The sequence below is a fragment of the Argentina anserina genome, chromosome 7, assembly GCF_933775445.1.
Source record: "Argentina anserina chromosome 7, drPotAnse1.1, whole genome shotgun sequence".
Lineage (NCBI taxonomy): Eukaryota > Viridiplantae > Streptophyta > Magnoliopsida > Rosales > Rosaceae > Argentina > Argentina anserina.
In genome coordinates, this window is record NC_065878.1 from 16331652 (window position 1) to 16347808 (window position 16157).

Genomic DNA, 16157 nt, shown 5'->3' on the forward strand with positions numbered 1-16157 from the left:
AAGCCTAATGAACCTTGTTTCATGTTTCTTTTGATTTCAATTCCTAACATATAAGCGGCTTCTCCTAAGTCTTTCATATCAAAATTATTTGACAAAAAGCTCTTGGTTTTTTTAAGTAACTTCATATTAGTGCTAGCTCACTCATCAACTATATTTTCAGTGAAACCAAAAAATGAAATGACTGAGTCGAATTTCTCATACCATTGTCTCGATGCTTGTTTAAGCCCATAAATGGATTTTTTTTTTCAACTTGCACACAATATTTTCTTTTCCAGTTTTCACAAAACCTTGAGGTTGTTTCATATATGACTTCCTCTAGTTCTCCATTTAGGAATGTTGGTTTTACATCCATTTGGTGTAATTCTATGTCATAGTGAGCAACAAGTGCCATTATGATCCTAAATGAGTCTTTTGTAGACACAGGGGAGAAATTTTATGTATAGTCAGTACCCTCTTTTTGTGTAAACCCTTTAGCAACTAGCCTAGTCTTATGTCTTTTTATGTTACCATATGCATCTCTTTTGGTCTTATAGACCCATTTACATACTATAGCTTTGTGGTTTGGATCAGGTGTTACTAAATCCCATACTTGGTTCTTATACATTGAATCTATTTCAGCTTCCATGGCTAAAGTCCATTCACTCACGTCACTGCTCTCTATGGCTTGTTTCTAAGAGATAGGGTCTGTGTCATTTACAAGTGCATCTATCTCAATTTCTTGTAAACAAACTTCATACACACTGCTTCACCATACACTGGTTTTCTAGCTTTGCTAGATCTTCTTAATTGAGGATTTTCTGCATTTTGTTGTTCAACTACATTTTCTAAATTCCGGTTTTGCTCATTAGCAACTTCAACATTTGGGTTTGGTTCAGGATCTAGGTTCATTTGATCTTTTAAATTTTGATTTTCATGTACTCTATGTTGTACTATATGTCTATAATGAATTATTTTTTCATTATCAAAAGGCAGAACTCTTACTAAATTCTCATTTTCAGTGAGTTCCTCAAATTCTAAAGTCAAGTCTTGAAAACTTGCATTGCACACTTCTCATCTGGAAATCTAGCTTGGTTAGTCTCTATAGTTTTAGTTGTGCCAAGAGGAATATAGAATCTCTAGCCTTTAGATTTTTCACAATATCCAATAAAATGACAACTCATTGGTCTAGGACCTAACTTATGTGTTTTCTCAATTGGTATTTTAACCTCAGCTTTGCACCCCCCACACATGGCATAGAGTGCAGGCTAGGTTTTCTTCCATTCCATAACTCAAATTGTATTTTATGTACTGATTTAGAAGGAGCTTGATTACAAATATAATTTGTTGTTTTAAGTGCTTCCCCCCACAACTCAATTGGTAGACCTGAAGTGCACATCATTGACCTAACCATATTCAACAATGTTCTATTCTTTCTCTCTACTACTCCATCTTGAGTTGTAGTATATGGAGTGAAATACTGAGTTTTTATGCCATGTTCTTATAGGAACATTGAAAATGGTCCCTTTTGCTAGCCTGCATCAGACCTTACCACTTTAATTTTTCTCTCAAAATATAACTCAACTTCAACCTTATATCTTTTAAAAGCTTCTAAAGCTTGAGATTTTTCTGAAGTAAGTATATATAACAATACCTAGAGAAATCATCTATAAAAGTTATGAAATATATATTACCACACTAAGTTTTATACTTAAAAGGTCCATATATATCCATATGAATTAACTCTAAAAGGTTTTGACTTCTTTTAGTTATCAGCTTTCTGCATTTAGTCAATTTACCTTTGAAACATTCAATACAATCATTCAAATCACTGTAATCCAATGCAAGTAGTATTTTCTGTTTCTCAAGTGTCTTCAATCTTCCTATAGATATATGTTCTAGTCTTTTATGCCACAAGTTAGCAGATTTGTTGTTGAATTTGGTTCTTTTAACACCTTTTATGGTGTCCATTGAATTAATGTTCTCAACATTCTCAATCATATGTATATCCTGCTTCTCAACAGAATAACTTAATATCAAGTAATGATTTGAAAACACACCACAACCAATGTATTCAAAACCTTGAAATATTTTTATTCTATCATAATCCAAAACAAGTCTGTAACCATAACTAACCAAAAGACCAACAGAAGTTAAATTCCTTTTAAGAGAAGGAATATAGAAAACATTGTTCAGAAAAAGAAATTTGGCTAAACTAAGTCCATTTTCAAGGTCTCTATGGCGTTCACTGCAACTCTTTGGTCATTTACTACTCATACATTTTGCTCACTTGGTGTCGGAGCCCTCCTCCTTGTGATTCCCTGTAGCGAGGTTGTTATGTGAATATGTGAGCCACTGTCTAACCAATAAGAGTGAATATCTGTATTGACAAAGTTAATTTCTAAAGAAAATAAAGATAGTACTGAATTTACTAAATCATTACCCTTTCTTATCATCTAGGCTTTGAAACCTGGACAGTTCTTCTTCATATGCCCAGTTCTTTTACAGAAATAACACTTATACTTGAAGACTTTGTCAACCATTCCATCTGCAGGTTTAAGGCTTAGGGCTGAGGTTTTGTTAAGAGTGGAACACTTTTTGTTTTTCTTAAAAAATTTCCATTTCCTAGGTTTTTCCACTAGGTTCACTGCAGTCATAGGTCCAATTTCCTTCTTAATGCGATCATCTTCATCCACACATACTAAAATAAGCTTGTTAAGGGTCCACTTGCAATCATGAGTGTTATAGTGGGTCCTCAAGTTGCTGAAGGTGTTTGGGAGTGAGTATAAGTCATGTGCACCAGATAGTGCATCTAAAATTCCCATCTGCAGCTCCCTAAGTTTAGCATTAATCTAAATGAGCCGCATGATGTGAACCCTCACATTTCATGTTCCATCATACTTAAGTTCATAGAAAATTTTGGAAAGCCTAGCAACTTCAGCCTTTTCACTGACAATGAATTTTTTAACAATGGCCTCAAGGTAATCAAGGGCATCCTCTGGTTCCTCTACAGAGCCTTTTCAGACATAGTGTTCCTCATTACGGTTTTAGCCATACGATTGGTCCTAAACCACTCATTGCACTGAGCATTCTCATCAGCATCCTCCTCTAACTCTTCAGGGTTTGCCTCTAGTAAGCAATAGTCCATATTTTGGTGCATAGCCAGGTAAAATTCTACTTTGTTCCTCCACTTTCTAAAGTCATCACCACAATCTGCTCTAGAGTCGCAAGAGTGTGACCTTAAAAGGAGAAAATAAATCGGCATAAGTTTAGTATAGTAATTTTAGTGTGTTATTACTGTAAGTCTTTTAGATGTTCAAGTTTTTGAAAAACAAAAGAAGAACAAAAACAAACAGGTGGTCAAGCAATACAAAAGGCAAGACAAGTTTAATTTTCTTAAATCTCATGTATTGTAATAATCAAGCAATGCTTATATGACATATAACTCAACATACCAAAGTCTGTATCACCAAACTATACCCTGCAAAAACAAGTTATTAATAAAACAGTCAAGTCTATAGACAAGAAAAGTTTTAAGAATCTGAATTAGTATTTTTAGTTTATATAAGGCGTTAAACTGCGATTATAGATATATCATGAACATCTTATGTGGAAGAAAAAGAAATAGATACAACTATAAAACCAGTTACACAAGTTGCCTTTTGTTAATCTGAAATTCTGTCAAAATTATTAAAAGTGTGCAACATATCACTTTAAATTTCCAAAATATTAACAAAATCAAATGGTTATCAATTTGTTATTAACTCATTTCATAAGTGGGAGAGAAACATCAAACCATAGCCTCATTCAATCACAACACATACATATATGTATAATTCTCCATCTCCAGATCATGCCAAAACAAACCAATTCATGCATCACACGTTGTGTTCTAAGAATGTGTTCAGAGTGTCAACACAAGTAACTAACAAAATGGGGCCGTTATGAATGCAAACAATTGTATTGAACTCAGGGACTTCCTCTACTATTTATATTGATCGATTCCCCACAACTCAGACCAATCTCATAAAGAGTCCTTATTGTGATCACCCTTATCAGTAGAGTAACTGAACTTACCACAATCCACATTTTGAATAGGTCAAACGATTACAAGTTTCCAAACTCAGATAAGGGATATACATCATAGAGAGTACCTCGGACTACGTCATTCTTCAATGTAATTATGTTATTTTTCAAATCAATTCAAAATATGTACGTTTGTAATGATTTGGATAATGTTAAGTCCACATTATTTCTAACAGGTCTCTCAGAACCGTGTGGGAGAGGTCGTTCATTACTCTTCACTTTGTTTGGAGCTCTCACTCTCTGGAGCTAAAGCACTTATCTTTGCAGAACCAGTAACAGATTAGTCAAGTGTAAAATGTCTAAAGAGGAAGGGATTGGATGATGGACGTGACGTCGTCGTTTAATGTGTTGTTGTCACTTGAGAAGTTCAAATTATTATTATTATTATTATTATTATTATTATTATTATTATTATTATTATTATTATTATTATTATTATATTATTATTATTATTAGGTTAGGTGCTTAGAGTTTCCATGAACTTAGAGAAATGAGGCAATTGTGTATCAATTTCATATATATGAACGACAATTGATTATATATGTATAAGGGTAGCTGAAAATTGTATTCTTCCCTCCAAAATTTTAATTCTAAACTCCTTTGCGCTAGTTTTGACCGAATTGCCTCTCATTTTTTCGCTTTCTTTCCATTATTTGATTCGTCTCATTCTCTTCCATGAGAAACAAAAACGCCCGAACACCACGAGATACGAAGATTTCTCTCATTCATCCAAAAATCCACCACCTCTCTCTCTTTGTCCGCTCTCTTAGCTTTGGGTAGAGAAAGCAGTATCACACTCTCCAGGAAATTCATGGTGGCCAAGCTCCAAAACATTTCTAGTGCCCATGAGGAGGTCTGGTTAATTGCTCGCGGATCGTGGAATAGCTTTTCTGGGTTAGTGGATGAGTATTATGGATGATCTATGAGGCTCATTTGTCACTTTAATAAAGATTTACGATCAGCTATTTGTAGCTATGAGTCTACGGCGAACTTCTTCTCTCAAAGAAAAAAGCCCGGCATTTGAAGACTAGCCAGGAAGAAAGGGCGCACTCCCATTTTTACATTCTATATTCCTTTTATAATGTCTTAACCAAATTGCCCCTCTACTTGTTGAGTTTCAGTCCGCACGATCTCGTCCAAAAGAAACCAAAAAGTCTCAATGCCCTAACATGAACTAACATTTTTATGATTATTGGGGTCTATGTTCGTAATTAATCATATTGTGACCATAGAAGTATAAAAAAAACTTCATACGTGCGAATTCATTCAATAAGATGAGTTTCCATTGTGGATCTAGTTATAACCGTTTGTTTTGAGAACTTCCAGGACACGGTTGCACCCCCTAGCGTAAATACATATCCGCTAGTAGACTTTGAGTCTTTCATGTCAGATATCTAGTTCGTATCAGTGAACCCTTCTATAACAATTGAGTATGATGTGTAGTGCAACCCATAGGTACGAGTATCCTTAAATATTTGAATACTCTTCCAATCACTTGCCAATGCATAGCTCCAGGATTACTCGTGTACCTACTTAGCTTATGAATCACATAAGCTAGATTTGGTCTTGTACAACTTGTTAAGTACATTAGACTCCCAATTATTCTCGAGTACTCTAATTGAGAAATATTTTCACATTTATTCTTGGACAAATGTAGATTCATATCTACATGAGTTCTGACAATTCTAGAACCTTCATTGTCAAATTTCACAAGAATATTATCCACATAGTGTGTTTGATTCAACATAAGCCCTTCTGATATTCTCGTAATTTAATCCCTAAAAAGATATCAACAAGTCCCAAGTCTTTCATATCAAACTTGGAATTCAAAATGTCTTTAGTGGAATTCCCAAGTGTGATTTTGCATGATGGAGTCAATCTCACTTTTGATTGCTTCTTTCCACATAGGACTATCAGTAGAGCTTACTGCCTCTTTGAATGTATGAGGATCACCTTCAAACATATATGATAGGAAGTCAGGTCCATAGGATTTTGTGGTCCTTGCCCTTTTACTTCATCTAGATTCAACCTCAGACTCATATTCGGACTCCAACTCAAATTCTTGATTTTGAGCATCATCACTTTCAGCTTGGTTGTCTTCATGTGCCCGTTTAGAAGAATTAGATTCCTATTGCAAAAGGATGTGCCTTTCATATGGGATGATGCATGTGAGAATGCGTTTGTGAAATTGAAAGAGTTGTTGAATAATGCACCCATCATTTGTCCTCCGGATTGGAACCTGCCCTTCGAATTGATGTGCAATGCTTCGAACTATGCAATTGGGGCAGTGTTGGGCCAAAGAAGAGAAAAGAAGCATGCAGTGATTTACTATGCGTCTAGGACTCTTAATGAGGCCCATATAAATTATTCGACTATGGAAAAGGAGCTTTTGGCTGTAATCTTTGCTTTAGAAAAATTTTGATCATATCTTTTACATTCTAAAGTTATTGTGTATTCTAACCATGCAGCCTTAAAATATTTGATGACTAAAAAAGATGCTAAGCCTTGGTTGATCCGGTGGATACTGTTGATTCAAGAATTTGACCTTGAGATTCGAGATAAGAAGGGAAGTGAGAATGTGGTGGCTGATCATTTGAGTAGGATCGTGCGAGATGGGAAAAGAGAGCTAATACGTGAGACTTTCCCAGATGAGCAACTCTTTGGGATGGAGGTAAGTGTGCATTGGTATGCATACATTGTCAATTATTTAGTTACTAAGACTTTTCCTAGTACACTTTCGCATGCTAATAAGGCTAAATTGAGGAAAATGGCTAAACATTATATGTGGGATGAACCGTATTTATGGAAACAATATAATGATCAAGTCATTAGGAGATGTGTCCCAGAAAATGAGCATAGGTCAATTCTTAACTTCTGTCATAATGAGGCATGTAGAGGTCATTTTAGGCCTCGGAGAACAGCTTTGAAAGTGTTGGAATGTAGATTTTATTGGCCTACTATTTTCAAGGATTCATACATGTTTTGTGTTTCTTGTGATAGGTGTCAACGGACAGGTAAAATTGGTCCGAGAGATCAAATGCCCCTTACTCCTAATATTACTATCGAAATTTTTGATGTGTGGTGTATAGATTTCATGGGTCCATTTCCCTTCATCTAGAGGATTCTTGTATATCTTATTGGCTGTTGATTATGTGTCGAAGTGGGTGGAGGCAAAGGCCACTAGGACTAATGATTTAAAAATGGTTGCAGGTTTCTTGAGAACTAACATATTTTGTAGGTACGTGTTTTGATAAGTGATGGAGGTTCACATTTTTGCAACCAGACAATTGAGGCATTGCTCAAGAAGTATGGAGTAACCCACAAAGTTTCGACACCATATCATCCTCAGAAAAGTGGCATGGCAGAAGTCCCCAACATAGATATCAAAGGAATTATGGAGAAAACTGTAGGTCCAACAAGGAATGATTGGAGTGATCAGTTGGATGATGCATTATAGGCCTACATGACCGCGTACAAGACGCCTATTGGGATGTCACCATTCAGATTGGTGTATGGGAAGGCATGTCACCTTCTAGTGGAGTTAGAGCACATAGCATGGTGAGCGGTGAAGAAGTTCAACATGAGCTTGGATTAAGCTGGTCTACATCGAAAGTTGTAGCTCAATTAACTTGAGGAGGATAGGAATGAGGTTTACGATGCTTCGTGGATTTACAAGGAGAAAACACGTGCTTACCATGACAAAAAGATTAGAGGAAAGAAGTTCCAAGTGGGCTGCAGTCTCATGAAGAAAGTACATGTAGGCTCAAAAACTCACACGGAAGCTTGCCTGCAGTCGCGCTTCGGAAGCGGAAGCGAAGCGGAAGCGCGCCGGAAGCGGCCGGAAGCGGTCGGAAGCGCGATTCCGAGAAAAATGTAGTTTGGAAGCGATATGGAAGCGCGAGCTTCCAAATTGGAAGCGTCAAATAGTTCGGAAGGAAGCGTGGGCAATTTTTTAATATTGATTAAAACCTAATTTCTACTACTTGTGCTTAAGGAAGCGAAAGGCTTTCTGCTTAAGCTACTTCTACTTGTACTTTTCATTACTTCAACTATTTCACTACCAGAAAACCTGATTGTGAGTTCTCAAACTGCATTGTAATACTAATTATATGCAAGTGAACTGGATTCAATCCTCATGCAGAAAGCCTTTCGGGGATGTCGAAACTTCCAATTGATACACCATTCATGAAGTTCAAATTGAGTTTTATATATATATATATATATATATATAGGATTAGTCCAAATTGAGTTGGTATGTGTTTGATCACTACTTGATAGTAAGCATAACATATGCTATTTTTTTATTTTTGTAATATTATATATACAAGTTAATATCTTTAATTATATATTATTTTATTCCGCGCTTCCGAAACGTCCCCGCTTCCAAGAAATTTTGAAAAAAAACGCTTCCGCGCTTCCAAACGCTTCACTTCCACGTCCCCGCTTCCGATTCCATGCAGCCTAGGTTTAAAGTCCATAACAACCTGTGAGTTTTTGAGCCTATATGTACTTTCTTCATGAGATGTAATATGAAATTTCGTGGTTGTTCATGAACCTCACTATTCTTTGCATATTCAATAGCTATGTGTCATAGTTTTTATTGCACTCTAGAATTTACTAGAACTCACTTTTGTGATTGTTGAAACTTTTAAGTCATAAAATGCTCTGATTTTGAAAATGATTTATAGATCATTTATATGAATACCACCACTTCAGCCAAACAACCATGTATCTTTTTATGTGCCTTGTTTGAGACCCCTTAATTGAACCCCATTTGAGCATACATTGAGCCTTTTCTTCATCACCTATGTTATCTTCATGTTTAATATAATTACCTCTACCTTGTCCTATAGTTTTGGCAAAATTATTGTTGAGATGATGTTGTGATGATGCATGAAATAAGTGTGGCGTGGAAGACATTTGAAAAAAAAATCAACAAGCTTTTAAGCAAGCATTGCCGGAAAAAAAAACAAAAAAAATGAATGATGAACACGTCAAGAAAAGAAAAAAATGATATGTTGTCTTCCATTTGTGATTTGGAGTTGAGTTGTAATTGAAGGTCTAAAAATTTTTACTTGACCTTTGTCCATGTTCACTTTATGGTTAGAATGATGATTATGCTCAACTTGTTATATTCGGCCTCTGATGGTGTGTGGTGTCATAAAGATGATGTTTACTCTGCTATGTCTATAGGATTACCTTTGTGATTCCTTGACATTCCATGCCTTTAGCTAAGCCTAAACATTTACCTTATCTAATGATCCTAATTATTCTTAAAATGAGCAAATCTTGGTTTGTGGAGATGATCACAAGAGTTGAGCATATGGTTTTGGTCCTTTTGCACACTTAGTTGTTAGATGAGGTTCTCCTATGTTATTTACAAAGTGCTTTCATTTGTTGAAATATGGAAGTTATTTGATGCCTTAATATCTTTTCTCTTGCATATACTTGTGTGTGAATCATAACCATGAATCTGAGTGAAAAGAAGAGAGTATGCCTTGTGGTGGAGGATTAGATTGACTAAACATGTTAAATGTTTATTGTCTCGTATCTGACTTATTCATACTATGAAGCATGTTTATGAAACTTGGAATTTATGTGTTACATTCAAATGCTTACTATGTGTTTTGAAATTATGAGGCAATCATTTAGGGGCAATAATGTCTTGTTGAGTTTTATTTTGCTAAGGGACTAGCAAAAGCCAAGTGTCGGGTAGTTAATAAGAGCACTTTGTGCGACGTTCTTAACACGTTTTTACCTCCATTTGTACTTTGCTTAGCCCTTATTATTGTACTATTGAGTCATTGAGTCGTAGTAAGAGTCTTAGGCGGTATTGGATGCATTTTTGTGCTTACATGAGTTAAAAACGCAGAATTGGTCTAGAGTCCTAGTTTGAGTAGGAATCCTTGTAGGACTAGGAACCCTAGTTGGATTATGAGTCTTCATCTCTCTACGTTTTGGTCGCATTAGCGATATTTTGAGAGTCCTTCTTGCATTAGGAATCCTTTTTAGACTAGAAAACGTATCATTTGGGAAAATCTTACTTGAACTTAAACTTTTATTCCGTAACTTTTCTAATCTTACTCTCCTATTCTAGTAACTTATTTGATATTTTTATATGAATTGTTTTGTCTTTTATTATTTTCAGATTGTACAATGAAGGAAAAAAATAGAGGAAAAGTCAAGCAAATGAGGAAAAAAAAAGAATGAGACACCTACAAAGGAGAAAAAGAAGTAATTTATCAAAGGAGATTGCACCCACCAATGACAAAAATAAGTGAAAGAAAAAAAGAGAAAGAAAAAGAAAGAAAATAAAAGGAGATAATGCAAAAGAGAAAGAATGAGACACCTACAAAGGAGAAAAAAAATGAATTTATCAAAAGAGATTGCACCCACTAATGACAAAAATAAGTGAAATAAATTGAGGAGAAAAAAAAGGAAGAAAATAAAAATAGATAATGCAAAAGAGAAAGAAGAAGACACCTAAAAAGAAGAAAAAAAATTTATTAAAGGAGATTGCACCCACCAATGACAAAATTAAGTGAAAGAAATTTAGAAGAAAAAGTCCAAACTATAATATTCAAAGAGCCAAAACTCTTCTATAAATAGAACATCATTCACAAAGAAAAATCATCACTTCTCATTAGCATTCAAGAGCCAAAACTCTACTAAAACACCACCATAAACTTCTCTCACAAATTAGCCAAGCCGTCCACCCCAAAACCATCATCATCTCAACTGAGTTTCACCTATTGCAACCGTACCTCTAAGGTTCTTACAACGTGTGATTCTCGCAACTCATTCTCCATGGCTTCGTCTTTTTGTGTTAATCTACAATTTTTTGTCTATGAAGATTGTAAGTTGTTGTTTATGTGGAAATATTGGTTTTGTATTTGTTTTAGAATTTTCATATTGTATTTGATATGTTTTTGAGACTGCCTAATTTATGTTCTTATAATTATTGAAGTTTGTATTTCTATTGTTATGTTCTAATCATCTTTCTCATACTTTTAGATAATTTTCAGATATGTGTATATGAATTTAGTGCTTGAATGTAGTTCCTAAGATTGTGTTTGAGTGCTAGATTCATCAATCATATTGACACAAATCGAATCATGCCCTAAGTAGGTTCGTTTTGTGTTGATTAAAAATGGTAAAAATTCTAGAAATTTGCATGTGAAACCATGGTGGGTAACGCCACACATGAAACTTTGGGTGCTTAAATGTAATCTTTTTTGATTTCTACTCTAAGTGTTATTGAATTCGATTGCATGCAAATTTAGATTAGGTCCTAAGTCAATCTAAATGTTAAATGAGATTGTGCATGATTAGATGATCCCCTAAGGCTCTAATTGTATTGGTGTCTAAAAAAATATGTAATTGGTAGAATTAGAATGCATGATAGGTTCGAACTTCTAATTATGTGGTGTAATGGTAAATTTGGTTTAAGTTTGTTAAAGAGAAGTTGATCATGTAAATAGTAATTTAGGTTTTATTTTAGTAGTTAATAATGAATCTCAAACCCCCCATTATTTTTGTTAACACTAAAAGTTTAGAGGTCCGTTCAATTCCCCAGAAAGAACAATCCATGCTTATTCTATACTAACGATGATGTTTTACAGGGTTTATTATAGACGTTTTAATTAACGCCTATCATTTGCCTTGGCGGAGACGCCATTGATCCATTCATTCTTTTCTGATCCTCGGTTGTCTTCCTCAATGCGAAGCCTAACCTCCAGATCCTCCATGGTTATTTCTTTTCGTTTGTGCTTCAGATAGTTCTTGAAGTCTTTCCAAGTAGGTGGTAACTTCTCAATAACACATGTCACTTGAAAGCTTTCACCTAGTTGCATTCCTTCAATGTGAATCTCATGCGGGATTAGTTGAATCTCATAGAATTGACTCATCATAGTCTTGGAATCCACCATCTTATAATCAAGGAAGTGGCCCACGATAAATTTCTTGGCGCCGGCATCCTCGGTCTTATATTTTTTCTCCAAAAATTCCCATAGCTCTTTTGTCGTTCCCATGCTAATGTACACATTGTACAATGAGTCAGTCAGACCATTCATGATATAATTCCTACATAAGTAGTTATAATTATTCCATGCATTCACAGTAGGAATCTTAGCTTGATCGCCTTGGTCATCTTCCTTGAACTCAGGAGCATTCTCCATCAGAAACCTTGTCAGATTCAGAGTGGTCAGATAAAACTAGGGGTGGGCATAAAAAACGGAAATTTTGATCCCGTCCCGTTTCATAATAGTGGGATGGGACGTGGGACGAATAATTTATATCCCGCTTCGTCCCGTCTCGTCCCACCTTTAATGAAAACTTAAAAATTCTTATATATTTGTATCAAAATGAAACTAATTTATATTCTTAATAACTCCAAAATTATATCAACTCAAATAATAATGGTAAATATAATATTTTGAACATAATATGCATTTTTTGTTAAAATTTCATTATTGAATGACTTTGTTAATGAAAAAGTAAAAATATAGGTTTTTAATAAACTGAATTATAAATAATTATAACACAATATTAAAATCTAATGACGAAGAACACGAAAGAATTCAATATGAATTCAACCAAAATAACGAACGATTGATAATTGAAGAACTAGTCAAGATGTATGTGATACCACATTGTCCTTAAGACGTTTATACCTCTTCTACCGGTGCAAAGATGCTTGGCGCTTGTCTCCCGGGATAAAACGACTAAATAATTCTAGGAAGTTGCACTATTAAGTAGAACTTTCAACGAACTCGAAAAGAACATTTTTCTATCACCAGTGAAAAACTAAGAACACTTTGAGAGAGGAATAGTTGATTGTGTTTGGAATTATTTTACAATGAAAAATGATTGTGGCTATTTATAGGAAATCAAAATATCATAACATACATGAGTTACATATGTTACAAGCAATGATTTCAATTTGTTACAAACTTTTCCATAACACACAATAACATTTTAGTTATAGTTGTTACAAAAAGAACAATTTAAACAGTAAAGAGAAGTTGAAACGTCCAAAAACAATTTTCGGAAATGCAAAAAAAATCTGCGTTCCGACCCTCAATTCAGTGTTGCATTCGTGTCCGCATGTCACACGGGCATACACGAGTTTCCTTTGTGACCTGACATTTGCATCCCCCTGCACGTACGCGAGAGTGTATAAGTGGACTTGCACACTTTACAATCTATAAACAATGAATTCCATATAAAGCATTTCAACACTTCTTTTTCCAATGTGGGACAAAAAATTTCCCTCATTTTAAGTATTTATCTTTGAGTGACAATTTCTTATTCACACACTAACCAAATTACACAAACAAACATATGATCTTGTAGCCCTCATTATGGAGAAGTCAAATATATTCATCTTAAATGGTTTATTTAACCATTTTTTCAACAAAATTATGGAACGAAATGAAACTGTATTGAACAAGAACTTGAATGATGGAGTTTTTCAATCAATTGCTTAATAAAAACAATGGTTGAACCGGCCCTTTTATACACAATGAGATCTAATTACTCTAACCACTACCCAACATGCTAACCTCAACTACACCATACTTAGCTAACCACTAAACACTGTACAAAACAGAGAAAATAGATTGCTGGGTTTAAAAGCAAGATTCATTCGTGGGTAGAACTCAGCTACTGCACGCATTTAATACACTCATATGGAGCAAACGACACAAACTCACACAAACGACCATCAAGCAATAAACTACAAACGACACGAACCGAACCAAACGACCATCAATCTGCAGAGGGGCTGCAGCTCTGCTTGCATCCCTGTAGCCATGCCTGAATAGCCCGGCAGACCACATGATTTTAATGACTTCAATAAAACTAATGCACACAGTTTTTACAAACTCACATACGACGCCTGGACTCATGTTATATGCTAGATCAGGGTTCTTGGGTTATTGTACATACGCATATATCAACTACAAACTTTATGCCAGCTAGTGTACATATCAATCAATTTGTGCATAATCTTATGGCAAGGCTAGGAGAACTAATTTTACAAACATCCGTTGTACCCGAACCTTTTATCCTTTTATCACATTAATCCCGGCCATCGCATCTATTCTTACATGTGACCGGAAGAGTATTTCGGCAGCGGTTATAAAAAAAAATATCTCTTTGCCGAAGGTCTGCCATGCCAGACCTTTGAAAGCTTTTAGCTCTCTGCCTCCGATCCCCATTCTACTTGTTGGCTTAATCTCATAGGTGCATCCTCTATGACACATGCATGATTGTGTTCATCGTCACTGTTTGTATACAGCCTATATGCTCTCTCACTGTAACGAAAGACACACATACATAGGACTTGTATACAACCAGTTGACAGAGAGCAGCTATACGCCATAGAATAGTACTATCCATGCCACAAGTGGCATCAAGAACATTGTTATTTTTACCTTTTTTCATCTCTCAAGACCAAAAATCCCACCACTGATAGTCACTAGTCGATTGGTCAAAGAGACCACCGTCGGAGTTTAATCTACCCCAATCTTCCGGAGATGTTAAGGACCCATCTGCAGATTCCACAAAGTTCACAAGGTTTGGTTCCTCCTCAAGTCCAAAGTACTCGGCCTTTATGCTGCTATCATCATCTGACATGACTCCAAGTCCATGTTCAGATTTTTCCAATGACATCCGGTAATTAGGCTTCCCCTCAGATTCCGACCTAGTAGCATCATCTCCATTGTCCGAATCGCCATCAATTATATTATTCCTTTCCTCTTTTGGCCTTCGTATCATATCATTCAGCTTCTGCAACTGTCACAAAAACAACACATCCACATCACATATTGGTTCCAATTCATTTGTATTTATCTTGAGCTATGGCGTTATTATTCACACTCTCGGAAACTTCGTTCTCTACTAAAGCGGGAAGAAACGATTGGTAGATTTCCGAGGTTGCTAGCAAAAGTCCCTTTAATTTTCAAAGAGTGAATGAATATCAGTATATCACTTACCTTAGTAACCAAGGCCTGCTTTTCCTTCTTGAGGGCTTCAAACTTGGAAGCCAAATTATTGTAGTTGGATCTGAGTATACTATAATCTCTTTCAAGCTGCTTCGACTTCCATCGAGCTCTCTTATTCTGAAACCATATCGCAACCTGCCTCGGTTGCAACCCCAGTTCTTTTGCTAGCTGCAGCTTCTTCCTTGGCTCCAACCTGGACTCAGACTCAAAAATCGACTCCAACGATCGAATTTGCTCATCACTGAACCTCTTCTTGTTGTTCTTGCTGTTCTGCTTCTTCGAACCACTGCCTGCACCTATCGGGTCGCTCATATAGCTAAAAGCTTCGGCTTCATCCAGTGAGGGAGAATATTCAACTTGGTCTAACTCTAACATCTCGTTGTTTTTGGGGATCGATCAGTGGCTTTGGGAGAGAATGTTTTTGGGGTTTCGTGCTTCAAGCTATGTGATGCTCAGTGTATGTCATATTATTTTGGGTCTGACTGGGTTTTGTGATTGCTGCTTTATATCCTAAATCCATGGTCGATCTGCTGGCGTAATATAACTTAGTTTTCTTTGTGCTCTGTTAAATTTCCCCATTTCCCATTTCATTTCTAGCTAAGCAATTAACGAATTAGCTCAAGCTAGCCAGCTTATTAGCTTAATTTGTTTACTGTTTAGCCAATAAGCTGGTTGTTTAAGTGCTATGCATCACATCATTACTGTTTATTAAAACTTTTGTGATATGATATATATAATATGGCCTTTGTCATTGTCGTGGTATGAACCATCTTAATTACTTGAGAAATCTTCGATCTAATTAAGCTTTTAAATGGACTGTCGGCAACGTGAATCACGTTGTGCCATTGAACCATCCATCGATCCTTGGGATTCCTTGCTGATTTGGTGAATCCATTTCATGTTAATATGCAGCGTTTCTTCTCCTGCTAGGAGTGAATAATGCTGCTTAATCAAGATTGAGTCGATATCCTTAGCTACTTCATTAATTTTCTGTTAGGATTTTTAGGATATCCAGGGTCAATAATCAGTGTGGCCAAAAGACTTACATGTTTAGCCTATTTTACGAGCTTACGGTTGTACCATTGAAGT

General features: G+C 35.6%; 1 protein-coding gene across 1 annotated transcript; it reads right to left on the bottom strand.

The window, feature by feature from the left end:
- Nucleotides 1-13952: 13952 nt before the first annotated feature.
- Nucleotides 13953-15577, bottom strand: LOC126802216 (homeobox-leucine zipper protein ATHB-12-like). The gene is made up of 2 exons (XM_050529808.1): nt 15060-15577; nt 13953-14859 (listed from the first exon to the last, which is right to left on the bottom strand). Exons 1-2 carry the CDS (start codon nt 15441-15443, stop codon nt 14512-14514), a joined length of 732 nt encoding a protein of 243 aa, XP_050385765.1. The 5' UTR covers nt 15444-15577; the 3' UTR covers nt 13953-14511.
- Nucleotides 15578-16157: the final 580 nt, after the last annotated feature.

Excerpts from the sequence above, each read along its gene's own strand:
- LOC126802216 (XM_050529808.1), bottom strand. The coding sequence starts at position 15,443 with ATGTTAGAGTTAGACCAAGTTGAATATTCTCCCTCACTGGATGAAGCC. Across the intron at positions 14,860-15,059 it reads AGCAGGCCTTGGTTACTAAG|TTGCAGAAGCTGAATGATAT; the intron begins GTAAGTGATATA and ends TTTTTGTGACAG.